Source organism: Haemaphysalis longicornis, unplaced genomic scaffold (genome assembly GCF_048455015.1).
Source record: "Haemaphysalis longicornis isolate Haplotype H1 unplaced genomic scaffold, Haemaphysalis longicornis Haplotype H1 scaffold_10, whole genome shotgun sequence".
Lineage (NCBI taxonomy): Eukaryota > Metazoa > Arthropoda > Arachnida > Ixodida > Ixodidae > Haemaphysalis > Haemaphysalis longicornis.
The window spans coordinates 116424597-116439912 of NW_027526204.1; the positions used below are offsets into that span (position 1 = coordinate 116424597).

Here is a 15316-nt window from a genome sequence, read left to right on the forward strand (position 1 = left end):
GGTGAATGAGCTTTGAATCATTCAGTCCGTCCGTGACCGCGAACTAAGTAACACACAGATGCTCCTTAGTCAGGTGAGAGCGGAGTAGGTGTCCAGTCAGCGCTGCAGTCGGAGCTACACGGTCATCAATTCCAGCCGACGTTACTCCAGTGAGATGGTACAATATACATTTTTGTAAAATAACTTTTCAAACGTATTAGTTTGGGCTCTATGTTCTGCGCACACAGTTTTTTTTGCACGAATCTTGTCACTGTCAAAAACCAAAGCTTAACAGTTATCATTCGTATAATTACGTCACACGTGTGTGTGTATTAGGCGGAAATGGTTTCCCGTTTGGAAGAACTTGTGAGACAACATCCGGTTTTGTATAAATAACTGTCGGGATTTTGTGCTCGTTGAAAATGAGGGCGCTGCGTTGTGGAGCGGCCATTCGTGCGTTCTTGAAAGGAGAACTAAGGGCCAGATGAATTATTACGTGACTTTGAAACCAAAAGCCAGCTTCTGCGCTAGCACGAATAAACGTGAATGCGTATGTACTAGCTCCTTTATTATGTTCAAATTGTGGTATAACAATATTGTAGTGAAAAGCAGCTTTATTTGCAAGTCAAGACGGGAAAAGCGCGTGGTAACCAGGCTACGTATACGCGTGACTTTGAAACCAAAAACCAGCTTCTGCGCAAGCACAAATAGCAGTGAACGCCTATGCAATGGTGTCTATATTATATTCAAACTGTGGTGTACCAATATTGTAGTGAAAAGCAGCTTTATTTGCAAGTCAAGAAAGGAAGAGCGCGTGGTCGCCAGGCTGGGCACACGTGATTTAAATTTGCGCGCCACCACACCCTCTTACCGCTTCCTGCGGTTATTGCAGGGATGTAATAGAGGAAGAGAGACATCATCTCAGAGCTGAAAAAGTAGGAGTGGATCCTTATTTCGTGGAGGCATGGGTCCACTGCACCGTCACAGCCCGGGTTACCAGGAGTGCTTGATCCTTCAGCAGGCGACCGCTGGTTAACAGTGTTTCTCACTGCTCAGAGGAAGGGAGATTTGGAAGAAATGTTATTTATTTATTTATTTATTTATTTATTTATTTATTTTATTAATTGTACCGTCAGGGCATACAGCATTGAAGAGGGGGGGGCTTACCTAGAAGAGAAAAAAATGTTGCAAAAAGGCGTGCGACAAGTGTAGAATGATGGACATACATAGAAAAAACAATAATGTTTAGAAAATACGTAGTACAACAAGCGCAATAAACACAGCGATAAGCTCAGTCAGATTACAAGGAAGAAACCAAAAGTAGGATAAAGGCACTTAATTCGGAGTACAGCCACATAAATACGTACACAGAAATAACGGGTCGACACAAGCATGTAATATACTGAAAAAGAACAATAAAGCAAAAGGAGAAAAATACACACTACCGTGAGGCTACTCAGCCGAAAAAAATACAAGAAAATTGCAACAAATTTGAATTTGAAAGCGCTTCCCGGAAACGGTCAGGGCTAGTAATACGAGCTAATGAAGAAGGCAGGTGGTTCCATTCACGCCACGTTTTCGGCGAAAAGGAATGAGAGTAGGTGACAGTGTTTTGCTGCCGAATATGAATTTTGTGACGATGATCAAAGCGTTCGGATATGAAAAATGCGGGTTGTATCCAGCGTGATTTGAGTACCTGGTTATTGTGATAAGCTTTCTGAAAGAGGCACAGCCGTGACAGTTTTCTACCGTGTAGCGAGAGGCGGTAGGTTAAGAGTAGACTTCATAGAAGTTACGATAGACGTACTCTTCAAGTTAGACAGTATAAATCTCACGGAACGTTTTTGTACAGATTCAAGTTGGTTGGTTAAAGTAACATAGCCACGATCCTAAGCTGATGAAGCATACTCTAGTGTGGGGCGCACATAACTAACATACAACTGTTTTTTAAGAAAAAGGTGCTAGGGAAAAATTATGTTTTATGTATTCAAGCATGCGGTTAGCCTTTGATGTTAATAAACCAATATGTAAAGACCAGGACAGAGTGTGAGTTATGTGCACACCAAGATATTTATATTCGAGTGCAGATTCTAACGGGGTACTGTTAAGAAAATAGTCAGGACAACTTAACGGGTTGCGGGATACCCTCATCACTTTACACTTATTTATGTTGAGCTCCATATGCTAGAGTTAGCACCAGGAAGTAATATTATTGAGGTCAAATTGCAAGCATCCAACGTCAGAAGAGTAAGTAATCTTATGTTAAAGCAAACAATCATCAGCAAAAATGCGAATTGAAGAAGAAATATTACGCGGTAAGTCGTTAATACATATCAGGAAAAGTAACGGTCCCAGCATGGTGCCCTGAGGTACACCTGAGAACACAGGTACCTCAGGGGTAGCTCGGATTAATGAGTCGCTTGCGGAATTGGGCTACAAAAGCTTGCAGGGTTTACTTCAGAATGCTTAAGAGGCTTATTTTTACCCTCAGCCGTGAAAAAGCTCTCGTAATTGTGATTTACAAAAGGAGCGACACCAAAAATATTAAGTACAACAGACTTCTCAGCCTATTCGGTAATATACAAATAGCTTACCCGCCTGAACGGCACCCTTTCTTTCCAACACGCGAGAAAATAGGCTGGATTGGGAAAGGTTACTGGAAAATTGATTCGAGTCACGCCAGAAGGCGGGTATTTAAAAGTCATCGGATAATAATAAATCATTTCACGTTTTCTGAGCACACTACAGAAAATCATTTCACTCAGCAGCCATCACCGCAATGCTGGAAGTGTTGAAAGACCAGGGAATGCAGGAGACTTACGTACTACCTCTGGAGGACGTACGCAATGAGTCGCCGAGCGGGATAATCCTTCGCAAGGGTGCGAAATTTTCGATTAGAAAAAGCGTGAGAGCGGGACACACTACCTGATGATATCTGTTTTTGACGATTTGAAAGGGATGTTGAAGAAATTTTACGGGCCGAAGTCAGGTGTAGGACTGAAGAACACCTATCGAAAATACTTGTCTGTACACTGAGCCCTAGAACGAAGGCTAATGGGAGTAACGCTTAGGGATAGCAGGCGAACAAGACGTTCGCCTGCTTGGTCAAGGGAACAGATTCGGGTTCAATAGACAGTACCCCAAAATATTACTTGGGCAGGGCGTGCGATGCGAAGAACACTTCCAACACATGGACAACCAGGGAAACCAAAATGCTATCGTGAAATGGGACTACAAGTAGAGGGTGGCTATTATTCCGATGGAGGCATGAAACGATGTACTCGTGGGTGGCAGGACGGGAGTGCTTGGAGGTCCATAGTAGAGGCCCTCGTTTCCAGTGAACAAAAATAGGTTTATGCTGACTATAATTCGTTCGAAGAAATTTTTTTTTGTGACTGCACTTTTGTTTGCGCAACATGCGGTGCTCCTCCTTTGGTCGGTACCTTATACGAGTGCCTGCACAGTTCTGGGATACGTACGACTTACGTGGCTAAGCAAATAATGAAAAAAGTTTTCAAAAAGACACAAAGAGTAAGTTTATTACCTTTTGTTCATCGCATTAGAGAGACCAGCTTCTATCGCGAGGCCTGTGGTCAAATTTAAACGCGAACCTCTTGTCGCGGACGGCTGCCATCTCAATAGCAGTTTCCATCGCGAGGCCTACGGTCAAACTTAAGCGCGAATCTCTTGTCGCGGACGGCCGCCATGCGGACGGGGCACATGCTGTACGTCGCCGCGTGCGGACCTTTGCAGTTGCAGCACCTGAGCTCGTCCCGTGTGGTGCATTCCTTGTAGTTGTGGTATCCCGCGCATACCTTGCAGCGCTTGCGTCGCCGGCAGTGCTTCGCCATGTGGCCAAAGCGGAAGCAGTTGAGGCACATTGTCGGAACGGTCACGTGGGGACGCACCGGGAAGAAGCGGTACGCGAAGGCCTCGGCGTTCTCCACGTTAGGCCTAATGCGCACGGGGATGACCTTCTCCGGCCTGAAGGTCAGCAGCACGGCGCCGCTCGGAACGACCGCGATTGAGCCGTCCTCCCGTGTACGGTAGGAGCACTGCCGCTTGGCGGACACTACTCCGGAGGCCGCAAAGAATTGGCGGATCTGGGAGTCCGTGTAGACCTCCGGCACGTTGGTGATCTTCGCGACATTGTCCGAGTAGGCTCGGGGCAGCTCCACCTTGACGGGGATTCCTCCCAATTCGTCCATGTCCTGCACAGCAATTCCAACACGTGTTAATCGGAAGAGAAACGTTGTTGTTGATAGAGTGATTTTGTTGAAAAGAAAAAAATCACAGAAAGGTCGGCCTGGCGATATTAGCTCTAGCCAGCTACTCTGTGTTTGGGGACGGAAAGGCGGGTAAACAGGATGACAGTGATGAAGATTGGAATAGAATGAATGCATGGCTTTACACAAACAATGAATGCCTACGCTTTTACACTTCATGCAAAACCATTCGCCACGAATGGGGCTGAACAGGTAACGCGGCCAACATTGGGAGAATAATTGCGCAGATTCAGTTCTGGAGTCTGGAGTCCATCTTTCGACCACTCTGTGCCCGCTTGCGTGAATTCATTTACTATTAAAATTATTTCGAAAGCGCTGTTCTCCTTTGCGCATGCTCCTCGCCGATTTCGCATGACGGTCCCTATACCGCGTACTCTTCGGATTGACTTGACTTCGCCTGAAGCACGGCTCGCGTAACCACCGACTGGTCGTCAGAAGTAGATTGCGAAGTGAACACTGAGCCCCGACAACATTTTCGCCTTGAATAATGTGGCTCCGTTATGCTACTTTGCAAATATCATTACTCTTTATGAAGTTCAGGAAGGCAGACGCCTCTTCCCTACTGCATATAGGATCCCTATAGTGGTGGTACGACGGTACTCTGACTTACCTTTACTGGAGTTGTAAACTGTATATGTGTGTGCGACAAGGTTGTCAATGACTTATATGGCGCTCGACGCGTTTAGCTTAGTCAGACGAGCACAGCTCTACTGTGACCTCTGGCTTGCACAGTTCTGGCTTATATATTTTCATAAAAAATCAGTAAAACAGAAGATTCGTTATATACATGTATATTAGATTAAGTAGTCACAGCGACAACATAAGAATACTTATCCTCACGTTGCCGCCGGGGACCGGACTTTCTCCAAGATGTACGGGGAACCGATCAATTGGGTTTAAATGCATTGATGGCGTGTAGGAGACAGGAAACTGTGCAAATCCAAACGTAAGCTGTACGCGACCGGACCCACAGAAGCATAGAAAAGCCCAAAAACGCGAGTGTGGGGACAAAGGAAGGAGAGTGAGGTTGGAATGGGGCCGGGAAACTGAGGGGAAAGGGGGCGCACACAAGGAAGCCGTGGATTGATGATAATAGGGAGGGAAGTGCTGCGTGCCACTGGAGACACCACGGGAAAGCGGGAACGAAAAGATCCGAGGAGGAGTTCGGCTCTTGCGCTTGCGTGTCCACTGACTCGCTCCGGCTGGTGGTCGCCTGCTACGGCCCCCTGCTGCTTATTTTTAAGAAAACATTAGGGCCACACGAACATTGCGAGGTACCAAAGCTACCAACATACGGGAATACACAAAGTACGAGAGGGAAATCAGCGGGCATGAGAAATAACCGTCAGAGGGAGGGGGGGGGGGGGGGGGGCTTTGGAAGACGGAAAATCACTGGCGCTAAGTGAAGAGCCCAAGTGAAAAAAATAAAAGAAACCGTACGGAAGCGAGCGGAGAGCCGGACACGTGGCGGGGGAATGCGGAGCTGAAGGATGTTCGAAGTGAGTCCTAAACGACACCTGGTTTCAGATGAAGGAACATGGTGGATACCTTTACGTGTGTACAAGTAACACGTGCCTACGATGCGGACGCATATATATATATATATATATATATATATATATATATATATATATATATATATATATATATATATATATATATATATATATATATATATATATATATAACACAGAAATAAGGGTTGGCAGTCGAGAAAACCTCGGAAAGCAAAGGGGAGGATGTGGTAGATCATTGAAACAGATTAAGAATTTGGAAAGAAAGAAAGAAAGTGAAGAAAAAATGCCCGCCAGGTGGGATCCGAACCCACGACCTCCAGAATACCGGTCCGGAATACCAGACCGGTATTCTGGAGGTCGTGGGTTCGGATCCCACCTGGCGGGCATTTTTTCTTCACTTTCTTTCTTTCTTTCCAAATTCTTAATCTGTTTCAATGATCTACCACATCCTCCCCTTTGCTTTCCGAGGTTTTCTCGACTGCCAACCCTTATTTCTGTGTTATTTTCAACGAGCCCCTCATTTCCTATTCTGATTCGCTATATATATATATATATATATATATATATATATATATTGTAAGCGGAAGTGACTAACTCAAAGCACCGAGCTTCCTTCGTCGTTTTCCCTTTATTTATTTACCATCAGCACATCGTCTTCGTCTTCTCACTTCGCCCGTTCATCATCACCACATCATCGCTTGGACGCGCGACGCTTGATTATCATCATCGTTGTTCGAAGAACCTTCTCGGGTGCGGGCTGCTGGTTGCCGAATAAAGGGCCTTCTCGACTTCAACAAAGCCTACTCGCTGGAGCTTCTCAATATATATATATATATATATATATATATATATATATATATATATATATATGTATATATATATATATATATATATATATATAGTAAGGAAATGAGGGGCTCGTTGAGGAAATACAGAAAGATAGGTCAGCAGTCTACAACGCCAAAGGAGGCATGGGGGTGTGGTTAGGCTCTTTTCTTTTTCACTACGGTTAATGAAGTAAACATTTTTTTAAATATACAGAAGAAAGAAAGAAAAACACGCGCCCAGAGTGGGGACCGAACCCACGCCTTTCGATTACATGTCGAATGCCTTACCAATTCGGCTATCTGGGCGACTGTGTTCTCCTTCACTTCCTGGGCTATTTATATTTACTAGAAGTGTATCTGACACTTGAGGGTGGTAGCCAGCGCCACTCTGACTACACGGGGAGAAGGGGACCTTCTTTTCAACCCCCGGGGCGTGACTCAAACGTCTACAGCCTGTCATGAGCGGGTAACTGGCGGGAAGCCCTCTTATGCTACCTAGGCATCAAGGCTGCCAGAACCGAGACCCTCGCTAGGCTTTCGCAGAATAATATAGTAAGGAAATGAGGGGCTCGTTGAGGAAATACAGAAAGATAGGTCAGCAGTCTACAACGCCAAAGGAGGCATGGGGGTGTGGTTAGGCTCTTTTCTTTTTCACTACGGTTAATGAAGTAAACATTTTTTTAAATATACAGAAGAAAGAAAGAAAAACACGCGCCCAGAGTGGGGACCGAACCCACGCCTTTCGATTACATGTCGAATGCCTTACCAATTCGGCTATCTGGGCGACTGTGTTCTCCTTCACTTCCTGGGCTATTTATATTTACTAGAAGTGTATCTGACACTTGAGGGTGGTAGCCAGCGCCACTCTGACTACACGGGGAGAAGGGGACCTTCTTTTCAACCCCCGGGGCGTGACTCAAACGTCTACAGCCTGTCATGAGCGGGTAACTGGCGGGAAGCCCTCTTATGCTACCTAGGCATCAAGGCTGCCAGAACCGAGACCCTCGCTAGGCTTTCGCAGAATAATATAGTAAGGAAATGAGGGGCTCGTTGAGGAAATACAGAAAGATAGGTCAGCAGTCTACAACGCCAAAGGAGGCATGGGGGTGTGGTTAGGCTCTTTTCTTTTTCACTACGGTTAATGAAGTAAACATTTTTTTAAATATACAGAAGAAAGAAAGAAAAACACGCGCCCAGAGTGGGGACCGAACCCACGCCTTTCGATTACATGTCGAATGCCTTACCAATTCGGCTATCTGGGCGACTGTGTTCTCCTTCACTTCCTGGGCTATTTATATTTACTAGAAGTGTATCTGACACTTGAGGGTGGTAGCCAGCGCCACTCTGACTACACGGGGAGAAGGGGACCTTCTTTTCAACCCCCGGGGCGTGACTCAAACGTCTACAGCCTGTCATGAGCGGGTAACTGGCGGGAAGCCCTCTTATGCTACCTAGGCATCAAGGCTGCCAGAACCGAGACCCTCGCTAGGCTTTCGCAGAATAATATAGTAAGGAAATGAGGGGCTCGTTGAGGAAATACAGAAAGATAGGTCAGCAGTCTACAACGCCAAAGGAGGCATGGGGGTGTGGTTAGGCTCTTTTCTTTTTCACTACGGTTAATGAAGTAAACATTTTTTTAAATATACAGAAGAAAGAAAGAAAAACACGCGCTCAGAGTGGGGACCGAACCCACGCCTTTCGATTACATGTCGAATGCCTTACCAATTCGGCTATCTGGGCGACTGTGTTCTCCTTCACTTCCTGGGCTATTTATATTTACTAGAAGTGTATCTGACACTTGAGGGTGGTAGCCAGCGCCACTCTGACTACACGGGGAGAAGGGGACCTTCTTTTCAACCCCCGGGGCGTGACTCAAACGTCTACAGCCTGTCATGAGCGGGTAACTGGCGGGAAGCCCTCTTATGCTACCTAGGCATCAAGGCTGCCAGAACCGAGACCCTCGCTAGGCTTTCGCAGAATAATATAGTAAGGAAATGAGGGGCTCGTTGAGGAAATACAGAAAGATAGGTCAGCAGTCTACAACGCCAAAGGAGGCATGGGGGTGTGGTTAGGCTCTTTTCTTTTTCACTAAGGTTAATGAAGTAAACATTTTTTAAATATACAGAAGAAAGAAAGAAAAACACGCGCCCAGAGTGGGGACCGAACCCACGCCTTTCGATTACATGTCGAATCTCGAATCTAGCGAGGGTCTCCGTTCTGGCAGCCTTGATGCCTAGGTAGCATAAGAGGGCTTCCCGCCAGTTACCCGCTGATGACAGGCTGTAGACGTTTGAGTCACGCCCCGGGGGTTGAAAAGAAGGTCCCCTTCTCCCCGTGTAGTCAGAGTGGCGCTGGCTACCACCCTCAAGTGTCAGATACACTTCTAGTAAATATAAATAGCCCAGGAAGTGAAGGAGAACACAGTCGCCCAGATAGCCGAATTGGTAAGGCATTCGACATGTAATCGAAAGGCGTGGGTTCGGTCCCCACTCTGGGCGCGTGTTTTTCTTTCTTTCTTCTGTATATTTAAAAAAATGTTTACTTCATTAACCGTAGTGAAAAAGAAAAGAGCCTAACCACACCCCCATGCCTCCTTTGGCGTTGTAGACTGCTGACCTATCTTTCTGTATTTCCTCAACGAGCCCCTCATTTCCTTACTATATTATTCTGCGAAAGCCTAGCGATGGTCTCGGTTCTGGCAGCCTTGATGCCTAGGTAGCATAAGAGGGCTTCCCGCCAGTTACCCGCTCATGACAGGCTGTAGACGTTTGAGTCACGCCCCGGGGGTTGAAAAGAAGGTCCCCTTCTCCCCGTGTAGTCAGAGTGGCGCTGGCTACCACCCTCAAGTGTCAGATACACTTCTAGTAAATATAAATAGCCCAGGAAGTGAAGGAGAACACAGTCGCCCAGATAGCCGAATTGGTAAGGCATTCGACATGTAATCGAAAGGCGTGGGTTCGGTCCCCACTCTGGGCGCGTGTTTTTCTTTCTTTCTTCTGTATATTTAAAAAAATGTTTACTTCATTAACCGTAGTGAAAAAGAAAAGAGCCTAACCACACCCCCATGCCTCCTTTGGCGTTGTAGACTGCTGACCTATCTTTCTGTATATATATATATATATATATATATATATATATATATATATATATATATATATATATATATATATACAGGGTGTCCCAGCTATCATGCACCAAGATTTAAAAAAAGAGCAATGGCGTTACTGGAAGAAAACGTAGTGCGTAAGGTTTGCAGCACTGTGGAGAAGCGTACAGTAAGTTTTTCGTTAATGATACTTGACCAATTAATTCTAACTACCTAACTCGAGAAGTATCCTAATCACTGAAGTGTCAATAAGGCACTTGTAGGTACCCACGAGGGGCATCTAACTGCGGTATTTTCAGCGATGAACTAATTGCGTACTCATGTATTCTTACTGATAAAGAAAACCCACGAAATATGAAAAATACCACGTGACGGCGCTTCCGCGCACACTGTAAAGCAGCGTCCCCAAATAAGCTGCGTGGAAGCAACTGCTTAGCCTGTCACCCGCCTGAAGAGACAGCGCATCACCTTGATAATGGCATGCATTAGAGGAGCAGCAACAGCAACATTCGTGGGGCGCGTGTGCAGATAAGGCACAATCTCGGGTGCGATTTATTCTTTCTTTATTTTGTTTATCTTATTCAGGCTAACTCAGAGGCAGGCTGTTTGAGGGCATTGCTTTACGATGCTCGCCATTGCGCGCGGAGGCGCCGTCACGTGGTATTTTTCATATTTCGCGGGTTTCCTTTATCAGTTCAAATAAATGAGTACGCAATTAGGTCCTCGTTGAAAATTCCGCAGTTACATACCCTTGTGGTTACCTACAAGTCCCTCATTGATACTTCAGTGATTAGGACAGTACTTCTCGAGTTAGATAATCAATCACAAATTATTAGTTAAGTATATCATAAACTAAAAATTTACTGTCCGCTTCTCCACAGTACTGCAAACATTACGCACAAGGTTTTCTTCGACTTACACAATTTCTTTTCCTTTAAATCTTGGTGCATGATAGCTGGGACACCCTGTATATACATATGACAGAAACAAGGGTTAGGAGTCAAGAAAACCTCGGAACGCAAAGGGGAGAATGTGGTAAGGTCAATGAAACAGATAAAGAATTCGGAAAGACAGAAAGTGGAGAAAAAATGCCCGCCGGGTGGAATCCGAACCCACGACCTCCAGAATACGCGTCTGGTGCGATGACCACTACGCTACCGGCGGGGCAATTTTCCCCACAACTTTCTAGGGTATTTATGTTAAGGTATTTTTGTTTCCTGCGCTTGGGGGTGGTAGCCAGCGCCACTCGGACAACCCGGGGTGAAGGGAACCTTCTTCTTAACCGCCGGGCCGTGACGCGAGTGTCTACGACATTTCGAGAGTGGTCGACCAGCGTTGAACCCTCTTGAGCTTCCTATGGGACCAAGACTGCCAGAACAGAGGCCCTCGCTATGCATGTAGCGAATCAGAATAGGAGATGAGGGGCTCGTTGAAAATAACACATAAATAAGAGTTGGCAGTCAAGAAAACCTCGGAAAGCAAAGGGGAGGATGTGGTAGGTCATTGAAACAGATAAAGAATTTGGAAAGAAAGAAAGTGGAGAAAAAATGCCCGCCAGGTGGGATCCGAACCCACGACCTCCAGAATACCGTCCTGGTGCGATAACCACTACGCTACTGGCGGGGCGATTTTCCCCTCCACTTTGTGGGGTATTTATGTTTAGGTATTTTTGTTTCCTGTGCTTGGGGGTGGTAGCCAGCGCCACTCAGACTACTCGGGGGGAGGGGGACCTTCTTTTTAAGCCCCGGACCGTGAATCGAGTGTCTACGACATGTCGAGAGTGGTCGACCAGCGTTGAACCCTCTTAAGCTTCCTATGGCACCAAGACTGCCAGAACAGAGGCCCTCGGTATGCATGTAGCGAATCAGAATAGGAAATGAAGGGCTCGTTGAAAATAACACGTAAATAAGAGTTGGCAGTCAAGAAACCCTCGGAAAGCAAAGGGGAGGATGTGGTAGGTCATTGAAACAGATAAAGAATTTGGAAAGAAAGAAAGAAAGTGGAGAAAGAAATGCCCGCCGGGTGGGATCCGAACCCACGACCTCCAGAATACGCGTCTGGTGCGATGACCACTACGCTACCGGCGGGGCAATTTTCCCACCACTTTCTGGGGTATACGCTAAGGTATTTTTGTTTCCTGCGCTTGGGGGTGGTAGCCAGCGCCACTCGGACTACCCGGGGTGAAGCAGACCTTCTTCTTAACCGCCGGGCCGTGACTCAAGTGTCTACGACATTTCGAGAGTGGTCAAGCAGCGCTGAACCCTCTTCAACGCTGGTCGACCACTCTCGCACAATTATAAGGCGGAAGAAACAGTAATTAGGCGAACGTGCCGAGGAAACTTCTCGCGCTTAAATGGGTGAACAAATAATATGGAGAGCGGCGAATATGGTTCAGCTGGTGCTCGTGACGTCACGACAACGTTGCTCAAAATCGTACCCAACGAAAGTGCGACCCGAAGGCGCACTCGGGGACGCCGGCTGGGGAGGAGAAAACACAGCACCGACCATAATAACAATGCTGCGCTGAAATGCTCGCGCTGGCGTATGAATGCCAACTTAAAAGTCAAGTAAAAAGGCTCGTGACGATCGCGGAGGCGTGGTCTGTTGCAGAAAACATCTGCCGAACCCGGCACAAGTGTTTTTTTGTTAGACCTATTTCGTCAGAGCTGCTTTTTGTTGTGTTTTATTGGGCGCGGGAAAAAAATCGGGGCAGTCGCTGAAAACTGCCGCGTGTTGAGGCCAGCAGGTGAGCTCTTTCCGGCGCCGCACAAAACAAATAAAACACTTGTGCGGTCCCGATAAATGCTACGACCTTTTCATATGTTTCTTTTCCCCCCGGTTTCGTTTTTCTTTGTATATACGTTCGTTCACTTTGTGCGTCGCATCTCTTTCCATACGTCGCCCCTTCTGATTGTCAAGCTGGCATTCAAACAAATAAAGAGCGATGTCCCGCGCGCTCTCGCGCCACGCGGTGACATCTGGAAAGCGCAGAGCTCGAGTGTGCGCTGGAATTAGAGGACGCTCGCCGTGCGCGCTATGTGTGCGTAGACGTCGAGGAAAAAAACGGATACCGCTCGCTGGAATACGCTGGACCGCTGACTTGACACACCAGCAGCCCAAAATGAAGAACAAGAACAATGGACACGTAAGTGTACGACGCACTGAACACCCTCGAACCGGTGGCTTCAGTTTAAGTGATACAACCGTGCGCTGCGAAGCAGCTTTTTTTTATGCGTAGCAGCATCCGCCTGGTTGCCGCATTTATCTTTCTTTCATCCGGCCGTTACCCTTTTATCTATATATCTCCTTCTCTGAAGGAAGAAAGAAAGAATACTTGCGCAGTCATTTTAGTTTAAAACACTTTCCTGTCCCAGTATCACTAGTAGACTGAACAGACAGTGGATTCTGGCTTTTTTCCGCATATTGCGGGCTTTAAACCTCAACAATGGAATACGAACGTGCTTACGGTGTATTGAGAATGCTTTCTCTGTGGACGTTATTTTAACCTACGTAACACACTGGTTGTCACCCAGCGTTTCCCTGCCCAAATTCCATCACAGTCTCCAAGCGTATTTTCCGTTACAAAGTTCGAGCGATTGGCCTTTGCAAAAGGCTGTACTGAACACCTCCAAGATTAACAGAAAGCCTGATGATTACGCCCTCGTCTATGTGTCCCTACACTCCGGTTGGCAGGTTTTTCCCTAACTCTAGCGATGTGGTTTTTTTATTTAAACTGTGGCGGTTAACTTGGCCCACAAGTATGTGGGAGGAACGACATGTTTGTGACGTAGTGCTGAGGACCTTTCTTTTGCCTACAAGGTGTTGCTATTGCAACGCGCACGGCCTCTCTTTGCAGCTGTAGTGGGCCCCTTTTTTAGCGTCTCCTAGCAACCACATGCGCTTGCAAAGTTCATGTCGGCGCTCATCGCGGAAAACATGTGGGCAAAGCGCTGCTCGAAACGCATCCACATGAGCACATCGCTCTCGCATGATAAGCAAGGGACAGGCTGTGAGTATTTGTTCATTCTTTTTTGTTTTGGGGCGAAGCACCTTAGGACCTCGCTTTGTCCGGGGTTTGGCGTCCGTGTACATAGTGTTGCGCATGCGCGATGAGCATTGAATTGGATTGGATTGAATAGGATTGGATTTGGATTTGATTGTATTGGAATAAAGTGAATTGTATCGTATTGGATTCGATTGGAATTGTATGTACTGTACACACGCGTTGTCACTCGTATAAATACGTGAGGGTACAAAGCCACTGGTGATTTACGGTAAGAACGATCCCCTGTGCTACGCCCACTCGTCATGATTCACTTCGTGGAGATGCGTGAACTTTTTTGTAAAATATTTGTATGACGTACCTGCAAGAAGCTTGCGGCGATAGTCGTCTCCACGGTGACGCGTAGATATCCTCTGCGCGTAGCAGTGACGGTCAGGGGACTCTCCTGCGCGGCGAAGGCGATGTGCTGTTCCGCGCACTGCAGGCAAACCTCTGAGAGTGCGGGCGGTGAATCGTCGGTCTTCTTAAACAGCAGCGGGATTCCGAACGTCTTGACCCTATTTCGCGGCTGCCGGATGAAGGCGATGTCAAAGTCCTCGTCCGAGGCATTGGAGTCCCTCTCGTCCTCCTCTCCCCTATAATCTTCCAGTTTTCCCTCGTGGTCTTCATCAGACGTTTCGCTGTCCCACGCTGCTTCTGTGTCCGGACGGTCTTTCTTCCCGTCGTTACTACTCCCCGCAACCGAAGACGTCGTACCGCCGTCCGCCGCGGTTACGTCATCGTCGTCCCTAGAGGTTGAGCTCCTGTGATTGCACGGGTAGTGCTTAAAAGCTCCCAGCTCTTCCTCTGTTAATTCAAAACCGTCGTCATTAGTAGAAGAGCATTGGGTGGATAGATCACTTTCAGATGGTGAGCCCTTTCTTTCGGTGAAGGACAGTCGATCTTGGTGTGACGCCGAGCTCTCTCCGTTCGCAAGGTTGACTGCTTCCTTTGCTAGAGTGCCGCCAGCTGCAGAAGGTTTAATCGCAAGTTGTCGGTGACCTTCCACGCATGCCGTTGAGGTGGCCCGGTCGCCATTTTGGCCCGGTGATAGGGAGACGTCTTTTCCGTGTTCAGACTGATCGGAAAGGGTCTTGTCCGCTGTTCCATGGTCGTCCCACCGTTTTGCTTGGTCGCGTTTAGGTAGGTGAACTCCTTCCTGGAGCGGTGAATCCGATATCATTTCTATTTAGCTTTATTCACACGTGGAGCTAAGGTGTTAACTAAGGCAGGTTAGATCTCTTACAGAAATATGAACTGCAGCCGTTGACCAAAGTGCAGTCCGAGGCGATCTGCACGTGGATAAACGCAGCTGGCGGTGCGAGAACAATGGAAAGCTCTTGATCATATATGTTTATTTCCTAAAGATCTTTCGCCGACATCGCGCACCAGACGCCCCGTGCGTAGAGACCAATGCTCCTTCTTAATCGTCAGCGCTGTGTGGAGCCGTACAAACATTATTTTCTTTTTTGAACGGCAGCCCCCGTAGTCGGCAAAGTGGAAGTAAGATGCGTTCTTCATTTTCAACGCGCAGTAATTCCTCAAGCAAACCTAAGTTT

The 15316-nt window shown here is 47.0% G+C and overlaps 2 protein-coding genes and 2 non-coding genes across 5 annotated transcripts in view; 1 reads left to right on the plus strand and 3 right to left on the minus strand.

The window, feature by feature from the left end:
- Positions 1 to 2476: 2476 nt before the first annotated feature.
- On the minus strand, positions 2477 to 14940 carry LOC144160047 (uncharacterized). Its single transcript, XM_077691667.1, has 2 exons — positions 14080 to 14940; positions 2477 to 4190 (listed from the first exon to the last, which is right to left on the minus strand). The coding sequence occupies exons 1-2, from the start codon at positions 14938 to 14940 to the stop codon at positions 3615 to 3617; spliced, it is 1437 nt and encodes a 478-aa protein (XP_077547793.1). The 3' UTR covers positions 2477 to 3614.
- On the minus strand, positions 10807 to 10879 carry Trnat-cgu (transfer RNA threonine (anticodon CGU)). The gene has a single exon. It is a non-coding gene; the product is annotated as a tRNA-Thr (tRNA).
- Positions 11730 to 11802, minus strand: Trnat-cgu (transfer RNA threonine (anticodon CGU)). The gene has a single exon. It is a non-coding gene; the product is annotated as a tRNA-Thr (tRNA).
- Positions 12692 to 15316, plus strand: part of LOC144159170 (uncharacterized) — a 50136-nt gene continuing 47511 nt past the window's right edge. Inside the window, exons 1-2 of one of the 2 annotated variants that reach the window (XM_077690497.1) lie at positions 12692 to 12860; positions 13572 to 13724. The gene's annotated coding sequence lies outside the window, so the exon portion shown is untranslated. The remainder of the gene's footprint in view (positions 12861 to 13571; positions 13725 to 15316) is intronic. The other variant, XM_077690496.1, reaches the window with a different exon arrangement.